The 19,965-nt window shown below is 35.0% G+C and overlaps 1 protein-coding gene across 2 annotated transcripts; it reads right to left on the bottom strand.

Annotated features, from left to right (window-relative positions):
• Positions 1 to 285: 285 nt before the first annotated feature.
• Positions 286 to 8,745, bottom strand: LOC105049224 (myb-related protein 2). Of its 2 annotated transcripts, XM_073261341.1 has the most exons (6): positions 8,691 to 8,745; positions 8,033 to 8,208; positions 6,817 to 6,893; positions 1,329 to 1,495; positions 1,120 to 1,225; positions 286 to 1,024 (listed from the first exon to the last, which is right to left on the bottom strand). In XM_073261341.1, the coding sequence occupies exons 2-6, from the start codon at positions 8,154 to 8,156 to the stop codon at positions 740 to 742; spliced, it is 759 nt and encodes a 252-aa protein (XP_073117442.1). In that variant the 5' UTR covers positions 8,157 to 8,208; positions 8,691 to 8,745; the 3' UTR covers positions 286 to 739. The 2 variants fall into 2 exon arrangements, with proteins under 2 accessions (XP_073117442.1, XP_073117443.1); XM_073261342.1 differs by lacking the exon at positions 8,691 to 8,745 and having other exon boundaries at positions 286 to 886; positions 8,033 to 8,623.
• Positions 8,746 to 19,965: the final 11,220 nt, after the last annotated feature.

The raw sequence follows: 19,965 nt of genomic DNA, 5'->3' as shown, positions 1-19,965 counted from the left end.
ATGGCATTATTATTTGAAATAATTTCAGACACACTTCCATCAGTTCTAATCTCTCATTTTTTTTTGGTTGGTCTGATTTCATACTCGGGGTGTTTACCTTTTCGTTTCTTCTTTAAGCTTGTGGGGTTTGTACAGGATGGCCGTAGAGGGTAGGGTTGTGAATTATTATTCCCTGTAGGAAGGTTAACGTGGATATGATTAATGTAGCAAAAGTAATGGTATTCTTTTCTGACTAATTAAGTAGGAATTTTTTTTTTTTTTTTTGGTAAAGATTAAGCCGGTATCTTTTAAGCATAGATTGCTAGAATATCTAATACTTTGTCAGGACAAAATATGGGTTAGAATATATTGGTGGCATAATATACATAATGAAACACACATTAATACATGCATTTCAGTATATATAAATCTGTTCTGCCATGCCTATACAAAGTGGCCAAATGCACTTCAACATACAAAATATGTTCTTCCATGTCTAACAAAGTGCCCCACAACATCCTCTCTCTCTCTCTCTCTCTCTCTAAATTCCCTATGATATGTTGAAGAGAGCTGTACTATTCAGATATATCCTGGTCTCTATGACAAAATTGGTTCGCAGCTCTTTGATATTAGCTCACATTCCAAGAACTCTCATTTTCTTCCCCATGAGCTTACTCTATCCAACTACATACTGCTGGCCTTCAACTATCTGTCAACTATACTCTTTCCTTGCAGAACAACTATGAGTTTTGAAACCATATCAAGAACAATTAGGTGATGAGATTGTCAGTTCTAAGTTCAAATGGTTCTTCTCATGACTTGTGTTCTTTGACATGGGGAACTCTTCGCTTGTATCGGACTCGATGCTTGATCCCAGCTCACTTGTTTCTTCACCACCCCTCTGCATCTGATAGTTTAATGATGAAAGAGTCAGCTCACAGTCAATTTTTCTCTCGGGCATTTCTATTTGAGAAACATGATCTGATCGCCACCATCCACCCTCCAACCCAGAAAATCTTTCATGAGTATAGGATGCCAGAAGCAACTGAAACAAAGGGATGGTGGTTGTCACCTTATAAACACATATATAGCTTAAAAATAAATGGAACACAATTGCTCTACTGGGACAATAGAGCAGACCTGGTTGTGCTGGCTCGCTGTATCTCTTGTTTGTCTGAAGTCAATTTTTGAATCATAAGCTATGTTATTTATTGCCAAATCTCTCATCAGTTCATCAAATGATTGTCTGTAGAACGATTAGAAAAGCTTCAGATTGAATGGTGTAAAGGGAAAAATGTGTGATAGAATTGATGAGGTCAAGTGGCTAATGGCTAGAATCTGCTACCCACATTTGAATTGACTGTAGGTGACTGAGGCTACAGTTTAGATGTGGAGCTGCACAGTTGCTTGAATTATAGGCATCGACATTGCATCGCTGCACCCTCTTTTGCTTGTTCAGGTTCATCATGGATGGGAAGTCATTGAGGTTGGCATGGTTGCTCATGCTTCTGTACATCTGTTGCAAAAAAATAAAGAAAGACAAGTTATATTTCTGGACTGTAGACACAAGTTTTTCATGATGTTGCTATGTTATATATTGCTGTTTTTTAAAAAATTGAAATCATTATATCAATTAGCAACCATCACCCTTGCATCTTGATACTATGAGTGACAACAAACAAGTCCACACATGATTGTAGGGTTATATTATGGGAAACTTTACTTTTAAATTCTTTGAATAAATAAATAAATAACCTTGGTGGTCACAAGGTTAGCCTCTTTTGTGGCAGACAACCTGTGTTGCCTCATGTTGCAGGCTTTTTTGCCCAATATGCTGATAAGCGTTTTTGTGTAGTGTCTATTGGGTCGAGGTATCATCAAATACAGATTAGATACCAGTCATATCTTTTTATATTTAGAAACTATGATGTGGATATAGATATTAATCAGAGGTAAAAATTTATATCTATATTATTTTAAACAGATATGGATATATACTAGATATTGAAAGCATGGGTATAAATAAAAATATAAGTCGGATATTTTAATTTTATAATTATAAAATAAAAAATATAAATGAATAAAAAAAATAAATTGAGATAATAGCATGTTAATATAATCATCTATTTCTCTTCAAAGTTTATGAGTGTTATATAAGAATAAATAAAATTACAAACAAAATCAGATATTTGGATATGGATTGGATAATTATCTATCCATATCCATATCCTCTTTCTTCAATGGGTATAGATATGGATGATCGAATTTGTATTTGCATCTAGATAAGATTAGGATACAAAAATAGATCAAGATAGATTTTATCCAATCCCCTTTCATCCCTAATTGTCTACTGCATCCGGGGCACGAAGTGAGATTGAGGTCAGATCCCTTTGAATTGAGCAATCGAGCTTGACCACCTTGTTTGTAGTCACATCTGTCCGCTTATATATTGCATGATTGTCTAAGATGCACCAAGTACAGTATGCTTATAATACAATGGACTTGACGCATCACAAGCCATCTCATAATACATAAAGAACCATGATCATGAAACTAAAATTTAATAAATGCGAGTTAATTTATCAGGTACATTTTTTTAGAATGAATGCAATTGCTTAGGATCTATTTAGATGCAAATTATAAATTATAGTGGTAAGTGCAGACAAGGATCTATACCCATTCAAATATGTTTTCATATCTGAGTCTATGCAGCTACAAGTGCAAATTTAAAAATCGATTGTATGTGTATTCATATCCATATATATTAAAGAAGAATAGATATGAACATGGATAGGCCACCATCCCAACATTTTTGACTCGGGAGGTGATTTTTCTTTTGTTCCAATATTTTTGGACTCTTATACTCCTAAGTTCTCTAGAGTGGAAGGATTCTTTCCCTCACCATTATCTCATTCCAAGCATTAATCTCAAATTGACAAATTTGAAGAATATTTTCTACCAACGTCCTTAATTGTTTATTATAGAAAGAGCACTCCTAGAGGTACTCTCTCCTGCGTACCTCTCAACGACGTACATGCTCCATGGGCACTACATGTCACTTCATGGTTGCTGTAGGCGTGGTGTTGTGGGAGATGGTGGGGTGGAAGAGGCATGAACTGGCTGCAGGTATTGAGTATGATGTTACATGTCATGAACAGATTGAGTGGCTTGCAAAAAGCCTCGAGATTTTGACAAGGGTGAAGTAAGGAGAAAGATGGGTGGTGGCAAGGTATTTCGTCGAACAAGAGGGCCATGAAGGAGCCCCGCAAAGGCAAATGTGGCGAAGGTGGATTTGAAGGTGATTATATTTGGGTGGGGGATTTAGGATTTTGAGGAAGAGGGAGTGGTCAAAGTCTACATCTCATGAAGGAAGCTAATGGTGAGGGAGAGCATTGTTAACACCAAGGAAATATTGAACTTAGATTAAAAACTTGAAAGAGCTAGGAAGGATATACCGACACAACAAATTGTAGTGAGGTAGAAATCTCACTACAATATGTTCAGCATAAGGTGTCAGAATGGATAGATGGTTGTTGGAAGTGGAGCACGGGCGCATTACTTTTTATAAGGCCAAAATACCATCTTAATGGGTCACTCCAAGGATATTACTTTCACATGCTTGCAAATACTAGGAATCTACCAAAAAGAGAATGGATGGAGATAAAACAATTCTACACCTTCAACCGCAACTACCACACCTTGATGATCTGCTGCATCCAGAGAATCACCTTTTGATGCCTGACGAGATCCAAGATGCCATCCCTACCCCCATCTTTAAGTCGTGGCACTCGATGTGGAAGGACCACAATGAGGACATCACCTACCTTATAATTTGGAAGGGCACCAAGAAAAGCTTGCTATCCACATCAACCTTGTCCTTGGCTTTCTCTCAGCCCTCTTCTTCAAGAAAAAACCTGCGCAATACGTATCCCATGTCGATCAGTAGCAGGGCATCATCACCACCATGCATGCCATCTAGACCTCCTCTACCACTTTGGTCTCAAGGAGATTGTTGGCGCACCAAGAAGTCTTAGATTATCGATTCCAAGTTCTACAGTATTTCTGAGTTGTTCGTCATATCTACGTCGATTCTTATCTTGTTTGTACCTCTGCCACCTTGATTGCGTTAGATTCTATTTTTCTTTGAAAAAATCCATATCACATAATTATCTCCATGTTAGTTGACAACTAGGTATTTTCGGCAAATTACCTCCACATCAGCTGACAAGTAAGCATCTTAACAAGTCCTAATCCTAATTGGGAGGAGGGTGGGCTGCATTGCAACAGCGACATTGTAGTGCAATAATTCAAAATGTAGGGATGGGTATTTGCAATTCCATGCAAAATGCTGGAGAAGGGGAGGGGATGGGATTGAGGTGATTGGGAAGGGGTATTTTTTTAGCCTTAAATTAATGGAAAGATCAATCCTAATGAAAGAAGACGTTTTCTAGCAAAATACAATCTACTAGTCCACTTTATCGCATTTGATGGTTTCCAAAGTTGACTTGCACTAGCAAGAGAATTTTATGTAGTAGCCGTATATCATTCCTATCCTACACAGCTGCATGGATAAATTTTGTAGAATTTATCAGAAAAATAAGAAATTTCATGGTTTTACTACATATATCGAGTTAATATTTGCCTCTTGAGTCAACATGGAACTAGCTCCTTGAGGTTAATAGAGTTGCCAAAAATAATATTCCATGCATGTTGACTTTTTTTGTGGACGATGTCCCATTGACTTCATCCATCGATACTTCATCCTTGATGCCACTTGACATTTCTCGTCAACCTTGTACGTATTGGCATCTCACACTACTTTTCAAACTAAGGCCTATTTTGGATCAAAGAAAACTTGCTTATTTTTCTTATCACATTTACATATAATAGCATTATTAATCTTCCATGTAATCTTTAGCTGTCATTTTTTTGTGCCAAAGAGTAACAAGCCATGTGAGCTCTTTATATTTCCTTTTGTTCTTCCTCCAGTCAAGACAACTACTTCTGTTCTTCAATACATCATTGGTAGTTGCCTTGACAGCTGCATCCAATATCTATGTTACACCCACAATGATCACCTAACACCTCTAATTTTAACTTCATTGAATTGCACCCATCAACTCATGATAAATGTGATTCAGAATTTTGGTCCAACCTTCCAATCTGGAAACAGAAATATTTTCTGGAGACAAGCTCATGATATGGTTCAACAAGTCGTACATCTCATGACTTTGCCATAGATCTAGTAAGTTTTATTTGAAGCTGAAGACACGGTGGATTCCACCTCCGGAGAACGGATCTTATGCTGAATTACTTCTCCTCCCCTATTTTTTTTTTTTTTTGGCTTCTCTTTCTTGAAGATATTATGGTAGTTGCTATCATCCTTACTCCTTGGTAGCTCGATTAGCCGGTGACGAAGAATACATTGGGGGCATGTTTAGTTAGTTAAAATTTGGAATGAAAATAGAATGGGTGACTCTCATTTCAACCATTTGTTTAAGGAGAGTTAATTCCTTTTCCGATTCCAGAAGAGAATGAAATGCTCTAATCCTCGAAAACCTAATCCCTACTCTCTTATAAATTAAATTTATTTCAGTTCTAATTCGAATTCCGGTCACAAATCAAATACATTAGAATATATAGCCATTCCTATTCTAATTTTATTTCTGATTCCAATTCAGATCGTGAATCAAATTGTGCGCCCCGGATTCAAATTTTCATAACTCTGACATTCCATACCTGTATGCACTTGTGAAAGGTGCCATTTCTATGGCCTTGGCAAAGGATCAAATCATAATTTGAAAATTGATCTAGTTGCCTGACGTTTAATGTACTCCAGATGATGATATAGAGAGCCCACCTTTGTTGAATAAAACAGGCAAATAATCTTTCTTGCTACAGGATATACACGTGGTGGGTCGTCAGTTTATCAACAAAACCTATTATTTGGAGGTGAAAGAATGAGTTGGGGAAGACTTAGCAGGAAAGTAAAGGAGGGCTAGCAAAGGTAATGTTGATGGCTTCCACATCGACCAACAAAATCATATAGATGAGGAACATGCAACCAGCAAGCACTTTCATGGATGGCACCACCTCTTGCCACTTGAACAAGGGCCTAGGGGTTCGATTCTAGTTACAGTATAAGTCGGTATAATGTATAGCAGTGATTTACATAATATTTCTATGATCCTAGTGGTTTATGTAAATAATATTTCTATGATCCTAGTGGTTTATGTAAAACAGTAAGTCGGTAGTATAAATATTTCTTTACCTTTTCTCTTATAACAATGTAAAACTGATGCTATTAAGAAAAAAGGAGCGGTATAACTGTACATAATCTGAAGATGTTCATGCTGTTGGTTTCATAAACCATTGAACATTTTGTGATGGAAGGAAAACCAAGCAAAAAAAAAAAAAAAATTAAGCCATTATTATTTTTTAATGAAAATTAAGCCACTGAAAATCACTAATGACAAATATGATAGCCATTGCATATTTTATTAGCTATTTTTGAATAATCTTTTACTTTCTGCCATCTTGTAAAGAGCCAGATAGTGTAATTAGACTTTTTCTGTCCACATGAACATATACAAACAATCAAAATGGTAAGACATGTTCTACACAATAAATGATAGACAAAATACTTGGAATGCATGAAATGGCATAAACACTTGTCATCATATAATTAATAACAAGCTTTTTGGGCAGTTAAAAGAGATTAATGATTAGTTGTAGGGTGAAAATAGACAGTCGTACTTATAACGCTTTTACCATGGAGGACTTAAAAATTCCAAGGATATATAGTATATTTCTGCTATAGGAAGATGGGAGCAATACCTGCAGATGACTTTTAACGTGAGATATGCTCAGTTCTTTCACTCCCATCAACTGTAAGATACGCTTTGGTGTTGCCTCTGCAACAAAATGACCACGATAGAATGGAATCAGAAAAGTCTAAAAAATCTGTAGAAGCTCATATTGGCGCTTTTTAATGTCATTGTAATTAATAAGAAGACCTCGCTTTTTTATATAAAAGTATACGGTAGCTCCATCCATGTTGGTTAGATTAATAAAATTAGATAGAACTGAGAAAAATGAATAAATGGTCAAGCAAATTTACAAGTTAATAGCATTTCCCGAATTGATTTTGCTTCGGTGTGATAACATGCACTCAGTTGTAAAATAAAAACGGGCGGAATTGTCAGCACAGATATTTGTCAAAAGACATTGTTACCTATACCTCTTAGGATCATTATTGCATTAAAACTTTTGAAAATTATCTGGCTTTCTAAAGTAGAAAATTTTGCATACGCTAGTGATGTATTTATCAGCATATACGGTAGAACTCCTTATGCTTTTTTCATCATGAAACTGAATGAAACTGAAAGTTCATAAATTATAAACTTTTCTATTTATAAAGTTTCTCATATTAGATATTACCATGTTAATTTTCTATAAGAAGAGTGCCATGTATTACATGGTGCAGCCACCCCAAAAAAAGGTCGGATATCAACATGATTATTCCTTCATAATGATTTCTAAGTTGTTCATAAATCATGCGATTTATTATGTCTTGCTTTTTTCTTCTTTTTCCCTTCAATATTGGTTACTTATATTCCTTCTTAGGATAACATCAATAGATGCAAACTTCTAATGGAAGCATCTTAGTTGTAAAAGTCTGGAAGCAGATTGGTGCATGTCTGCTTGTCCACTAAACCAACTTTAGTTTCAGTCAAGACCAGACCTAACTCTGCATGACTTATGCTCAATATATATACTAATCTAATTATTCTGCATGCTTCATGCTAAATATAAAGTATAGACAATAGAGTTGCTCAAAGTTTCCTCTTTTTTTTTTTTGTTTTTTTTTTTTCTCTTGATAGATGGGGTTCAGTGTTTGGCACTCCTCTCCTCAACGCATGTGTTGGGTAGAGGTTCTGTTCTCCGAACATGGATGACAGTGCTCGGTGCTGCTCTCCAACACACACGCACACACGCGCACACACACACACACACAGAGAGAGAGAGAGAGCTTCATGCAATCCAAACTTACTTTTCTGTCCTCCGAGGCAATTGATAGCTTCAACAAAGTGGCGGTGGAGCTCCTCGGTCCATCGCATGCGAGGGGCTTCCGATCTGTTGTACTGCCTCACCCCTCTCCTCTCAAAGCTTCTCATCTCTGGATTATGTTTCCTCTTCTGAAGGCTGGTGCAGGTGATGATAAAAAGCCTAGATGATAAAAAGTTAGGCCATTCTGCCCACCACCAAAGCCAACATTTATCTGCTAAGTTATATATATATATATATATATATATATATATACAGCCGGGACCTATCACTTTTCTGACCAAGTCCAGTCAAAACATGCTCGCTGCTCTCCAAAAGGTTGAACAAATTAAGCTATGGTTTGAGAAAAGTAGGGTTGTCCTTCACTGTAGCAGCTTAAAAGACTTGAAAAATAACGTTGGCCTTCCATAAGTTTGTAAGAAGACCAAAAACCGCCTTTTGTAGAGATGATGGTTATTTTCTTCAACCTAAGGGTGATTCTGGTGAGACATCAGATCATGTATGGACCATCTAGTACTCAACTTTATCCATATTACTAAATGTGAGAACGAAGAGCTAGATAAGAATATGTTAAGTTCTACTCGAAGGGCTAGATATGTTCATCTCAAACTATGCAACATATATAAAGAGATATTAAACGTCACCTTTTTGAAGAGGCAATTGGATTTGGTATATAATGGCTATTGATGTTGCCAAAAGGTTGGCAATTCAGTATTCATTCTCTAACTAGTTAATCTGCATGATCGAAGAACTCTTCAAGTGTTTGAAAATATGGATGGCTTCAATTTCTTGTCATGCATGCATCTATACGTGTTGCTTTGCCTGAAAATGCGTCATGAAGGGTTAATTTTGAAACCTGCATGTGGCTGATAGAAGAACCTTGCAGGAGTGCAATATCAAAGTCAAGGTTTGTATCTTAGCTTGCCTATCCACAGCAACAACAATAACATCAATTAGAGAAGTAAAGAATGAACAAGTATTTTCTATGATCCCATCTCAATCAAGAATGGTACGGTAGTCACTTTCAATCACAAACATCTTTGCTTCCCATTAAGGATAACTACAATCATTTCATCATTGTTTAAGAATTTTACTATTGTTGTATTAGTAGACTGCACCATACACTTGCTCACATCAGAAAAAAATTACTGTTATGCACACTAATTTGAAAATTTATTGCATGGTTAATTATGAGCTAGATTTTTTTATGCTTGACACCATGGCCATAATTAATTTTCTTTCCATATTATATATAATGGTACTTCATTCTTGTGACTCTTTAACTAAAATGTTCCATACCCCTTTCCTCTTCTTGGATCTTTCATGAAGTTAATAGTGAAAAATTATTAGGTGGACCAGATTCATCATGGATTTACATGGATTCATTTAATCCTAAGATGAAATTATTAGATAGATTTATTTCACCCTACGTCTACGATGGATATGGTCTACCTAATAATTTCTCCAATCAAAAAAAAAAAAAAAAAAAAAAAGGGCATTCCAAGAAGAATAACTAATTGATATAGAAGAGCCCTTGAACCTTGAATTCTTTGTAGACATTATTAATTTGGTTTACACCTTGAATTCCTTGTAGGCATTACTTAGTTAATAACACCTAGTCTCCCTCTCTCATGCACACATATTCAATGGTTGTGGGGATGGAAGAAGAATGGAGGCCAGGAGAGGGAGAGTGACAAAGCAAGGGCCTTGAAGTCAAGATATAGGACTTTGGGGAAGCAAAAGGCATTAATTCCCCTTCTCTTTCCCCATCACTCTCATGTCAATAAAAGACGGTGCCGACCTTTGGACCTGTTCCATTTGCTTGCCGTGTTCCAAACCACTACACTTCTTACGCTCCCTCCATGAGAATAACCAAAGGAGAATAACCAGAGAACAAACAAGGGGGAGCCCCAAAAATTGCCTTCATGATGACCTAACAAAGTGTTGTGCTGCAATAAAATACGGCCGCTTTCACACATAGAGGTGGGTCAAATCCATCCTAAGCACCATCCCTTCATTGATTGCCACCAAATTTGCCGTCTAATGGGTCAAGGGCAAATGGGACCACCACACTCATATCCCTATCCTACACTGGATTAGGTAGGGTAAAATGTGAGTTTTATAATAGAGTTTGAAGAAGGGCCAAGAAAATGGACTTGATAGCTGAACTAATGTCCTTCCAAGGTTCCCTTGTCAAAGTTGCTATGTGGTCTTTTAGAATATGATTCGGTGTGAATGAACATAATTCAAATCGTCCGAATTGAAATTTAGGAAGTGATACATCCTTGCATATGATTAGACTTAGATCGATTGGTTTGTGTTCGGACATTAATCGAGGAAGATTTTCTTGTAGGTCTTAAAGGAGTTGGACTAATTATTCATTTGACATTGAATGTTGCCCAACTTATAAAGAATATCAATCACTTGTATGTATCAAACAAAGTAACCATAGAAAAAAATACTTCATCATTCTTTTCAGTATATCCTAATCTATAACAAGTGATTAATTTGCCAGTAATGAAAACATTCCTTAGGCTTAGAGTCTAAAATGGACTAGTTGATTCTCTTGCCAAACCAAAGATCATTCAAAATAGTGGAATATAGGAAGAATAGATATTTGTTTCAGTTGCTAGAATATAACCCACAATATATAAAAGTCTCACACCACTAAATCCAAAATATTGGAACCATGCCTGCTTTAAATAGAGAAAACAATTCATCAAAGAAGCACCTTTTACTGCATGATAAAATTGGTTCTTTCTGGAGTGACACCCCAAGGTACTAATATTTAATATTATAAACTGAGTAATATATATACTTGTTCCAAGTTCCATGGACACATTAAAAATGTGCATTAGAACAAAACATGGTCAGGAAACTTCGACGTGTCCACTCCAACCACTTGCGGAATCTGATGGTCAAGAGATGTTTGAAGAATCCTAAAGGAAAATTTATTGTTGGGTACCATTTTCGCTCACCCTCTTAGCTTTCTTAAATTCATTAATTGATGCAGTATGGTACCACCCACCATCTAATGCTATCAAGCCACCGTCCAAACCGATAAAATTTCCTTACCTTTATTTCAAAAATTCTAATTAGGAGAACACAAGAGTACCCTAATATTGTTAACCAGGGTTCGATAAGTTAACCAGGGTTGTAAAATAACCCCTCATAGATGAGAAATTCTTGATAGACTTAATCTACCGTGTATATTATAGACAAAGCTACAAAAAGAATGGCATCTCGGTATTTTGGATTGAAAAATTCTACAACCATCTCAACATACCGTTAAATTTTTTTTCAATTCAAAATAGTGATGTAATAATTTTTTTTTATTGATTTTGTGCTATGTATGATAGATTAAATCTATCCAAAAATTCCTCCTCATAAGCTGTCTCTTAAATTTTTTTTTTTGTTCTTTTATTTTCCTCTTTGTCACCAGAAGAGTTCCCACTAAGACGTTACTTCTCCAACTCCAAAATCCACCACAAGTTGCCTCCATCGGCACCTGAATACCCCTTGTCTCTTCTTACCTCTTGAACCCTCGCTCTGAACGCCCCAACCCCCCATAATTATCCAAATGCACCACCACCACCCATTCCAACCCCTTGAGAAGACGGCACCAAGTTTGCCGTACTTAACTTCAGCTTCCACACCACCCCCAAGACCTCGTTCACCGTCTGCCGGCGATGTGAGCAAAGACTCCAATATCCAAAAAAAAAAAAAACTCTAATATCCAAAAAAAAAAAAACTTCAATATAGGAAAAAAATAGACGGTGAGATCAGCATCGATCTCAACGCTGAGATCACATAGCAGTCACTATGGCGCCGGCCACAACGGGGCACAGAGCCAGCCATGTTGTTGGCAAAGAAATAGCCACGACGAAGTGAAAATCGAATAAACTGTAGGAGTTAAAAGGTAATTTTACCAATTCTAAATCAGAGAGGGACTTAAAATATGTATCCTATATAATTTGTAATAAGCGTGAGCTGGAATTCACCTTGCCCCCTTTCTAAAATTATTTCTTTCAATATACAAATATAACTAAAGATGGCAATGGACCATATATAAATTGGATTGGCCAATATCCATTCCCGCTTAGCTATTAAAGATCCCATACTCGTATCACCTTGGATCGATTTAAGTAGTGGTACAGTTAAATCGATCGAATAGATAAAAAGTTCGATCGGATAAGAAACTTATCGTACAACTATATAAAATAATTATAATTTTGAAAGGATAGATTTAGATTAATTTGTATCTAATCAGAGTGGAAACATAGCAAACCATTATCCATACCTGATCAGAGCCTATTTCGAGTATTTTATCTGGAATCTATATTCATCATGGATTTTAATCGAATTGAGTAAAATCCATCTTATTTGGATCGAATCAGGACAGACACCAAATGGGTTGATTAAAATTATGATCTCTATATACAACATCTAAAATTTGAATGTTGGACCTACTCAAGGACTTTTTTTTCTTGATAGAAAGGCTCGTAAGCAATGATTAGATAATGGAAGTAGCCCTATTCTAAATACCCAACTCCTCAAATTCGTGAAGGTAAAATTGTCACTTAGTTGAACCATAAAGATTTTACTAGCTTGATACCTGTGAGGCTCAAAAATTTGAATCAAGAGAAGTTGGATGAAGCTAAGCTAGAGTGACCGTGGCAGTCCGATTTGAATCACCTTTAAAAAACCTTAAAATAAGTCAAAAAATGAATGAGAATCCTTCGTTCATGACCCTCTGATGCTTAAGTCAGTTTGAGTTTCGAAAACAGGAAATGAAAAAAATAGAAGAGAGCAGAAGGATTTATGTGGAACTAGAGAGTTTGGACTGGATGGGAACTAGAGCTCTCGTTTGAAAACTGGCAAAATTTTACTGGCAGAATCTCACTCTAATTTGAGTTCTATTTGAGCTTAAGTTTAGAACTTATGAGTCCGAACTTATCTGGAGGATCTTTAACCCCTCTATTCAGAGGCAAGTTCCGAGGAGAGGTGATAGCCAACTGAATTACAAGTTGTTGGCATCTCACAAGCAAACTTCATGCCATGAAAATAAACAATGTTAGCCACAGAGATTGAAAGGAAAAATTCCTCCCAAAAGCCACAATCTTCTTCACAAATTCGCATAGGTCCCTTTGGTCAGGTCGGTTTCATCGATAGCCATTATCTATATAAAGATTTGCTTAAAGTTAAAGAGGATGCCCATCTTGTCAAAGTCCTCATCATTTCTTTTAGCAAAAAAAAAAAAAAGGTCCTCATCATTTTTGTGTCATTTTATTAGATCTACACCATAGAGATCGATAGCTAGATCTGCTTACGTATGCACGGGGTTGGAATTTTCTCCATTCAAAGTCATGCATGACAAAATTAAAGATTCCCACAAGTTTTTGCCTAGTGCGTAAATGATGAAAAGGGATAAGATAATTAACTTAGAAATGTACACAGAAGGTGAGATAAGCCTAGATCCACATCATCCTAAGAGCTATAATATGTTAGGCCTCGGCGCGTTCCTCGTAGGTGCATGGCGTGCCCGTAGCATATTCTTTTCTCTATACTTTTCGGCGATCAGCATGCTAAAATGGACAAGATTCAGAGCTGTTAGGTGAGAGTTTTTAATTACATGTGAGTTTTAATCAAAAAAATTATACATGATTAGAAGATGATTACTACCTTAAGTGTTATTATTATCTTTTAGAGGGTTGGTGAGAAAGGTGCTCATTTTCATATAACTAGCACGTGGATAGAGTGCACAGAAACTTGCAGGCACACGCTGTCGCGCAAGCCACGTAGCACATGAACCACTTGGTTACGTCAATTTTTAAGCATAATTAAAAATTGAATGGGTGAAGGTTCCGTTTCTGTTTAAACTCAATTACCAACCCTACCAAAACGTGTGAAATGCCAAAAAAAAAAAAAAAAAAAAAAAGAAAAAAAGAAGAAGAAGAAGGAAAGACATGTCTTTATTCTTGGATTTTCCAACAACATCAATGGTCCTGTAGAACTTGAGTTGCTTGTGGTATTTAGCATGTGGGAGAATGTATGATCAAAGTTTTTTTTTTCAAATGGAATGTATTATCTAAGTTGCTTGATTCATTGATTCACTTAATTTGGACCCATGTTTATAGGTCAAAGCAGTTTTTCCATTGCTGATGAATTTCGTTGGCTTAGAGTAGAACTAGAAGTTTGATTTTTCTTGAAAATTTTTGGGTCATATTTTATTTTCATTATGAGTTTTTAGATAAAATAGTTTGGATTTATGATGATAGACAAGATAATGAATATTGTTATTTCAATGTGGGTTTGCATCCACGCGAAGTATTTTCCCTAAGGTTTTGGTATGTGTAATTTCTAGTAATATTGCATATCTTTAGAAGAATAAGAAGGACATACATGTAAAGATTCATCGCATCTAGGAATAATGGTTATGTAGAATTTGAGTTGCTGATGGTATTTAGCATGTGGGAGAAAGTATGATCAAAGGTTCTTTTTTAAATGGAATGTATTATCAAAGTTGCTTGATTCGTTGATTCACTTAATTTGGACCATGTTTATAGCTCAAAGTTATTTCTGCATGCATTTCCGATGAATTTCATTGGCTTAGAGTAGGAATAGAAGTTTGATTTTTTTTTTCTTGAAAAATTTGAGTCATATTTTATTTTGATAATGAGTTTTTGGATAAAATAGTTTGGATTTATGATGATAGACAAGATAATGAATATTGTTATTTCAATAGCAATTTGCTTGTTACCAAGGATGCACCACTTCTTTAAGAGATCAGTTCTGGTTCGCATCCAGAGAAGTATTTTCCCAAGGTTTTGGTATATGTAATTTCTGACAATATTGCATATCTTTAGAAGAACAAGAAGGACATACATGTAAAGATTCATCGCATCTACGAATAATGGTTATATAGAATTTGAGTTGCTCAAGGTATTTAGCATGTGGGAGAATGTATGGTCAAAGTTCCTTTTTCTAATGGAATGTAATATCAAAGTTGCTTGATTCATTGATTCACTTAATTTAGATCCATGTTAGTAAGTCAAAATTATCATTCTGTGTTTTTGATGAATTTTGTTGGCTTAGAGTAGGACTCGAAGTTTGATTTTGCTTGAAAATATTCAGATCATATTTTATGTTAATTATGATTTTTTGGATAAAATAGTTTGGATTCTTGATGATAGACAATATAATGAATATTGTTATTTCAGCATTACTCGCACATTACTAAAAGGTTGCACCACCCTTTTAAGGAGATCTAGTTCTAAGTTTGCATCCATGGGAAGTATTTTCCCCTAGAATTTGGCACTTGTGATTTCTAGCAGTATTGCGTATCTTATAAGTAAATTGGAACATTTACTGCATCTAGGCATTAATTAAATGCAACTTCATATATCATTTCTCACTCACTCATATTTTTGTATTACTCCAAATTTTATTTTTTATTAGTTTATTATGTACCAATTATTGGTTCACATTTGATGAAGTGAATTAGAACAATAAGGTTTGGATAAAATGGTTTGGATTTACGATGATATACGAGATAAATAATGTTAAAGATTTCTATTTTTCAATAGCAAATTGGCTCATAACCTAAAGGTTGCATCCCTCCTCCAAAGGGAACAGGGTTCTGGGTTCTCATAACTAAAGTACTTTCTCCAAGCTTAGCACCCGTAATTTTTTCCACCATTCCTTAGAAATGGTGGGTGTTACCTCCACTATTGTTCTAAACTAAAAGATATTGGATATATTGTTTAAAAATAAAAGGGATTTTCTTGCAAAGCCTTATTGCATCTGGGAATTAATTGAATAAACCTTCGTACAGAATTTCTAACTCATTCAATTTTGTATTACTCTGAAGTTTATTGTAAATTTGTTCATTATGTACCAGTTAATTTTCACTTTTGATTAAGTGAATTAGAGTATTAAGTTTTTCGATAAGATGGTTTGGATTTATAATGATTTACAAGATAAATAATGTTGAACATTTTTGTTTCAATAGAAAATTGGATCATCTCTCTCCAAAGTCATCAAGTTGTGGGTTCACATCCTTAGGATGTTCCTTTTGCAAGGTTTTAGCATTGGTAATTGTGAGCATTATTTCTTCCAAATGGTTAGTGGTTCGTCATCCACTATTATTCTAAATAAAAAAAATTTGCACATCTTTTAAAAAGATAAAAAAGGATTTACATATGAATATTTATGATATTTGAAAATTAGTTAAATGATCCCTCATTTAGGATTTCTATTTCATTCAAGATCTATTTGGATGGTTGGACTGAACATCCCATCGAATTTATAAATTAAGCAGGTACAATCAGATAAATAATAGAAATATAGATGAAGCTAGGTCTATATTTATAAATACCCACAAGTGATGTGGGACCAAACATGCCTGAATCCCATAGAAATAAATAAATGATGTACTAGGAATGGACCGACCTAAATCTTATACGGAGCAAAAAAGACCTAATGAGAACGTTTTTCTTTCTATGAGCTTCTGACTGATCCACTCTCGAACTACTCTTGGGTACCAACTTATATTCTTATTATTTAGTTAGTTGTACTAATTCAATTCATAAATTCAATAGAGTTTTTAGTCCAATCATCCAAACATATCATCATATTTTTGTATTGCTCTAAATCTTATTGTAAATTAGTTCATCATATGCCAGCTACTAGTTAATTTTTTATTAACCAAATTAGATTATCATGTATACAAATGGCTTCTAATTGAATTAGTTGCTCAATTGGTCAAAGTTTGGCTTGATACAGTAAAATATAAACAAGAATATGGCACATAGTGAATATTTATTTTTTATATGATCAAATCTAACTAAATAAATAAATAGCAAATATTACAATAAGGATTTGAACATTCTACCTCATGGTTCGCAGCCACATACTCTAATTAATCAATATGAGATGGAAAACATAGATGGCATGGAAACACAAGGTTGAGAGATGCAGTACATTTTATATACGGTCAAATTATAGAAGAATTGATGTTACATGACGGAATATAGATGGCAGTGAAGCATTCATCTATTTTATCCATGTTCCACTAGATTAATTAAGCCATGTATGAATGGCTTGAGTTGATTGATTTAAATTTAGGAGGGTTTGATTCATAACCGGAATTAGAATGGATTAAAATCGGAATCAGATTCGGAATGATCAAATCTTCTAAAGTGTTTGGTTCACGATTGAAATCAAAATTGAAATAAAAATTTAAATATTAAAAAAAAAAATAAGGATTGAACTTTAAGTTGATTGGATCATTTTATTTCATCCCGAAATCAGAATCGGAATGAGACTCTTCCCAACCAAACGATTGTAAAGCACTACCTATTTTATTTGATTTCAGATCCCGACTCTTTCCAACCAAACTCCTTTTAGTTTAATAGGCCGGATTTGGTTCCTAAACCATGCCTTGGTTGGATCTTCGGATCCATACCACCGTATCGGTTGCTGTATCAAATCACTTCTTTTCTGCAGTCAAAATACTAGTGCTGATTGGGCCATGGACCCGATCTGTGGCATCAAATCTTCTATAGCTTAGGTATAGGTTTAGTACGTGGTGGGTTTTAATAAGCTAAAATAGGTTGACGTACGTTCTCTAATTAAACCCACCCACCTCCAACTACATTTCATGAAGGATAAGCTTTTGCAAACTAGTAAATATTTTCCAATGGGTTAGTTTGGTGGGTTGCTTGTTGTTTTCAGACTGTTACTTTATATATATATATATGTTGTGTGTGTGTGTGTGTGTGAGAGATATGATTCTTGTACCCAAAAGAAAAAGGTGAACATTTTCCACGTTCGCTAGCCGTAGAAAGTTGTAGAAAATTTGCACTCAAGCAATTGATGTGATATAGCAAAATTAATTGTCAATGGGGCATACATAAACTGGTTGGTAACCCTCTGCCATATTCTTAATGCTTGCAAAACTACTAGGGTCTTAATTCTAGCCTAGATGGTGGTATTCTTGCCGCATTCTTTTCATATAAAAACGTAGATATTCGTCAAGAAATATTTCATGCATGAATAACATTAGATATGTTGATTTATTTCATGACCAGAATAACGTGGCAAGAAGCAAATTCTAAAGCAGAAATTTCAAGGGACATGTGTTACATACAAAATTGCATGTTTGAAAAATTCTCAATGCATGAACAAAGTCTCTTGTTTGCACAATACCATGGAGATGTTGCAGGGAGAGGTTGGAAAAGAAATGCTAAAAAAAAAGGCCAATAAAGTCATGATAACAAATGTGACATTGCTTTATCTTTATTTACCTGGTTTTCTAGTGTATTAATATTGCAGGGCCTTTGCTATTACTCTGATTTTTTTTTTTTGATTTTAATTTTTTCATCATCACTTAGGATGGCAAAATCGATCCGACTCGATGGATATACACCTATCCAAATCCGGTCAAATCCGAAAAATAAGATTTGATCGGATTTGGATAAAACTCGAAATTATAGCACAGATATTAGTAGGGTATGGGTAGTGTTTTTTCTACCCAAACTCAATCCGAACTTACGGGTATGGGTAATACCCGAATCTATATCCAAATATATATATTTATAATTCTGTTTTGGTTGATAATACATATAAAATTATTTTGGTTATTTATATGTTATATGTTGAATTGTAATTCTATTTTTATGTTTGATTTCTATAAATCTGGATTTATAAATTATGTTCTATATTGAATTGGTAATTTTGTTTTGATTGATAATATGTATAAAATTATTTTAGTTATTTATTTTTTTAAATATAGGATAGACATGGGACGGGTATGGGTTGGATATGGAGAAATGAATTATCCGTGGGTATTTTCGAATCCATTGGGTATGGGGATGGATATTCTTTTTTTATCCGATCGGATATCGAGTAGGGTTTGAATATAGATATTAAGTTCGGTCTTGAGAATGGGTAGCACAATATCCGACCCAAATTCTGCCATTACCATCCCTACCATCACCCCCGTCTCAAGCCCAACAAAAAAAAAAAAGAAAAAAAAAAAAGACTAGGCTACACAACAATATATGCGGAAATCTTTTGCTTTTTAAATTATTTCTAAAATCTTAAAAAATTTTGTAGCAAAGATATATTGTTTCCAAAGAATAGTAAAAATAAAAGTGAGAAATGATAGAAGTTTTGCGTAAATGATATCTTAAATATCAATCGACATGTGGCATTTCATTAATTGCAAGAAAATAAAAACAGAAAATCAAACAATAATGATACTAATCAAACCCTTAGTTTATTATCTAAGTAGTTAGAATCATGCAAGGAATATAATTAAATTGGATCAACATTTGAAAAGGTGGTGGCCATGAGGTAATCCATCAATGCATTCCATGGGAACATCATGATTGTGCAATAATCTAATGAGCACAACATTTTTGAACAAAACCGACAAGATTAGCCCACATAAAAGTTTCTGCATCCTGTCCCTTTATATTATTCACTTATCGAACATTTTCTGATTTTCAAATGGAAAAAGAAGTTTCCAATATTTTTCAAAATAAGCAGGCAAAGTTGGCAAAACATGATGCACTCATTGTAGGGCCCCCTAGAAAAATGAGGCAGATTTTGCTGCTGCATAGCTCTATACTGTACAAGATGAGTACACAATCAAGGCCAAGTCCACCACACAGACTTCAATTATTCCAGAAGTCTATCCCAATTTTTTTTTTCAACACCAAGTTGGCTCCCGTGATAGGTGCATCCACCCTTGGCATTGTGAAAAGGGGTTCCCAAGGGAATTTTCAAAGGCCAACGGGAAACTTGATGGGTGTGTGGAGAAAATTTTTGGATGCCATGGAAAATCCCCTTAAATCCTCGAAAAGCTAAAGAAAGATTTCATGTCGACATTGGAAAAAAGAGATGGGAGAAAAA

Source organism: Elaeis guineensis, chromosome 7, assembly GCF_000442705.2.
Source record: "Elaeis guineensis isolate ETL-2024a chromosome 7, EG11, whole genome shotgun sequence".
NCBI classification, from domain to species: domain Eukaryota; kingdom Viridiplantae; phylum Streptophyta; class Magnoliopsida; order Arecales; family Arecaceae; genus Elaeis; species Elaeis guineensis.
Note: the sequence above shows the minus strand (reverse complement) of the source record. Positions and strands in the feature narration are given on the sequence as shown.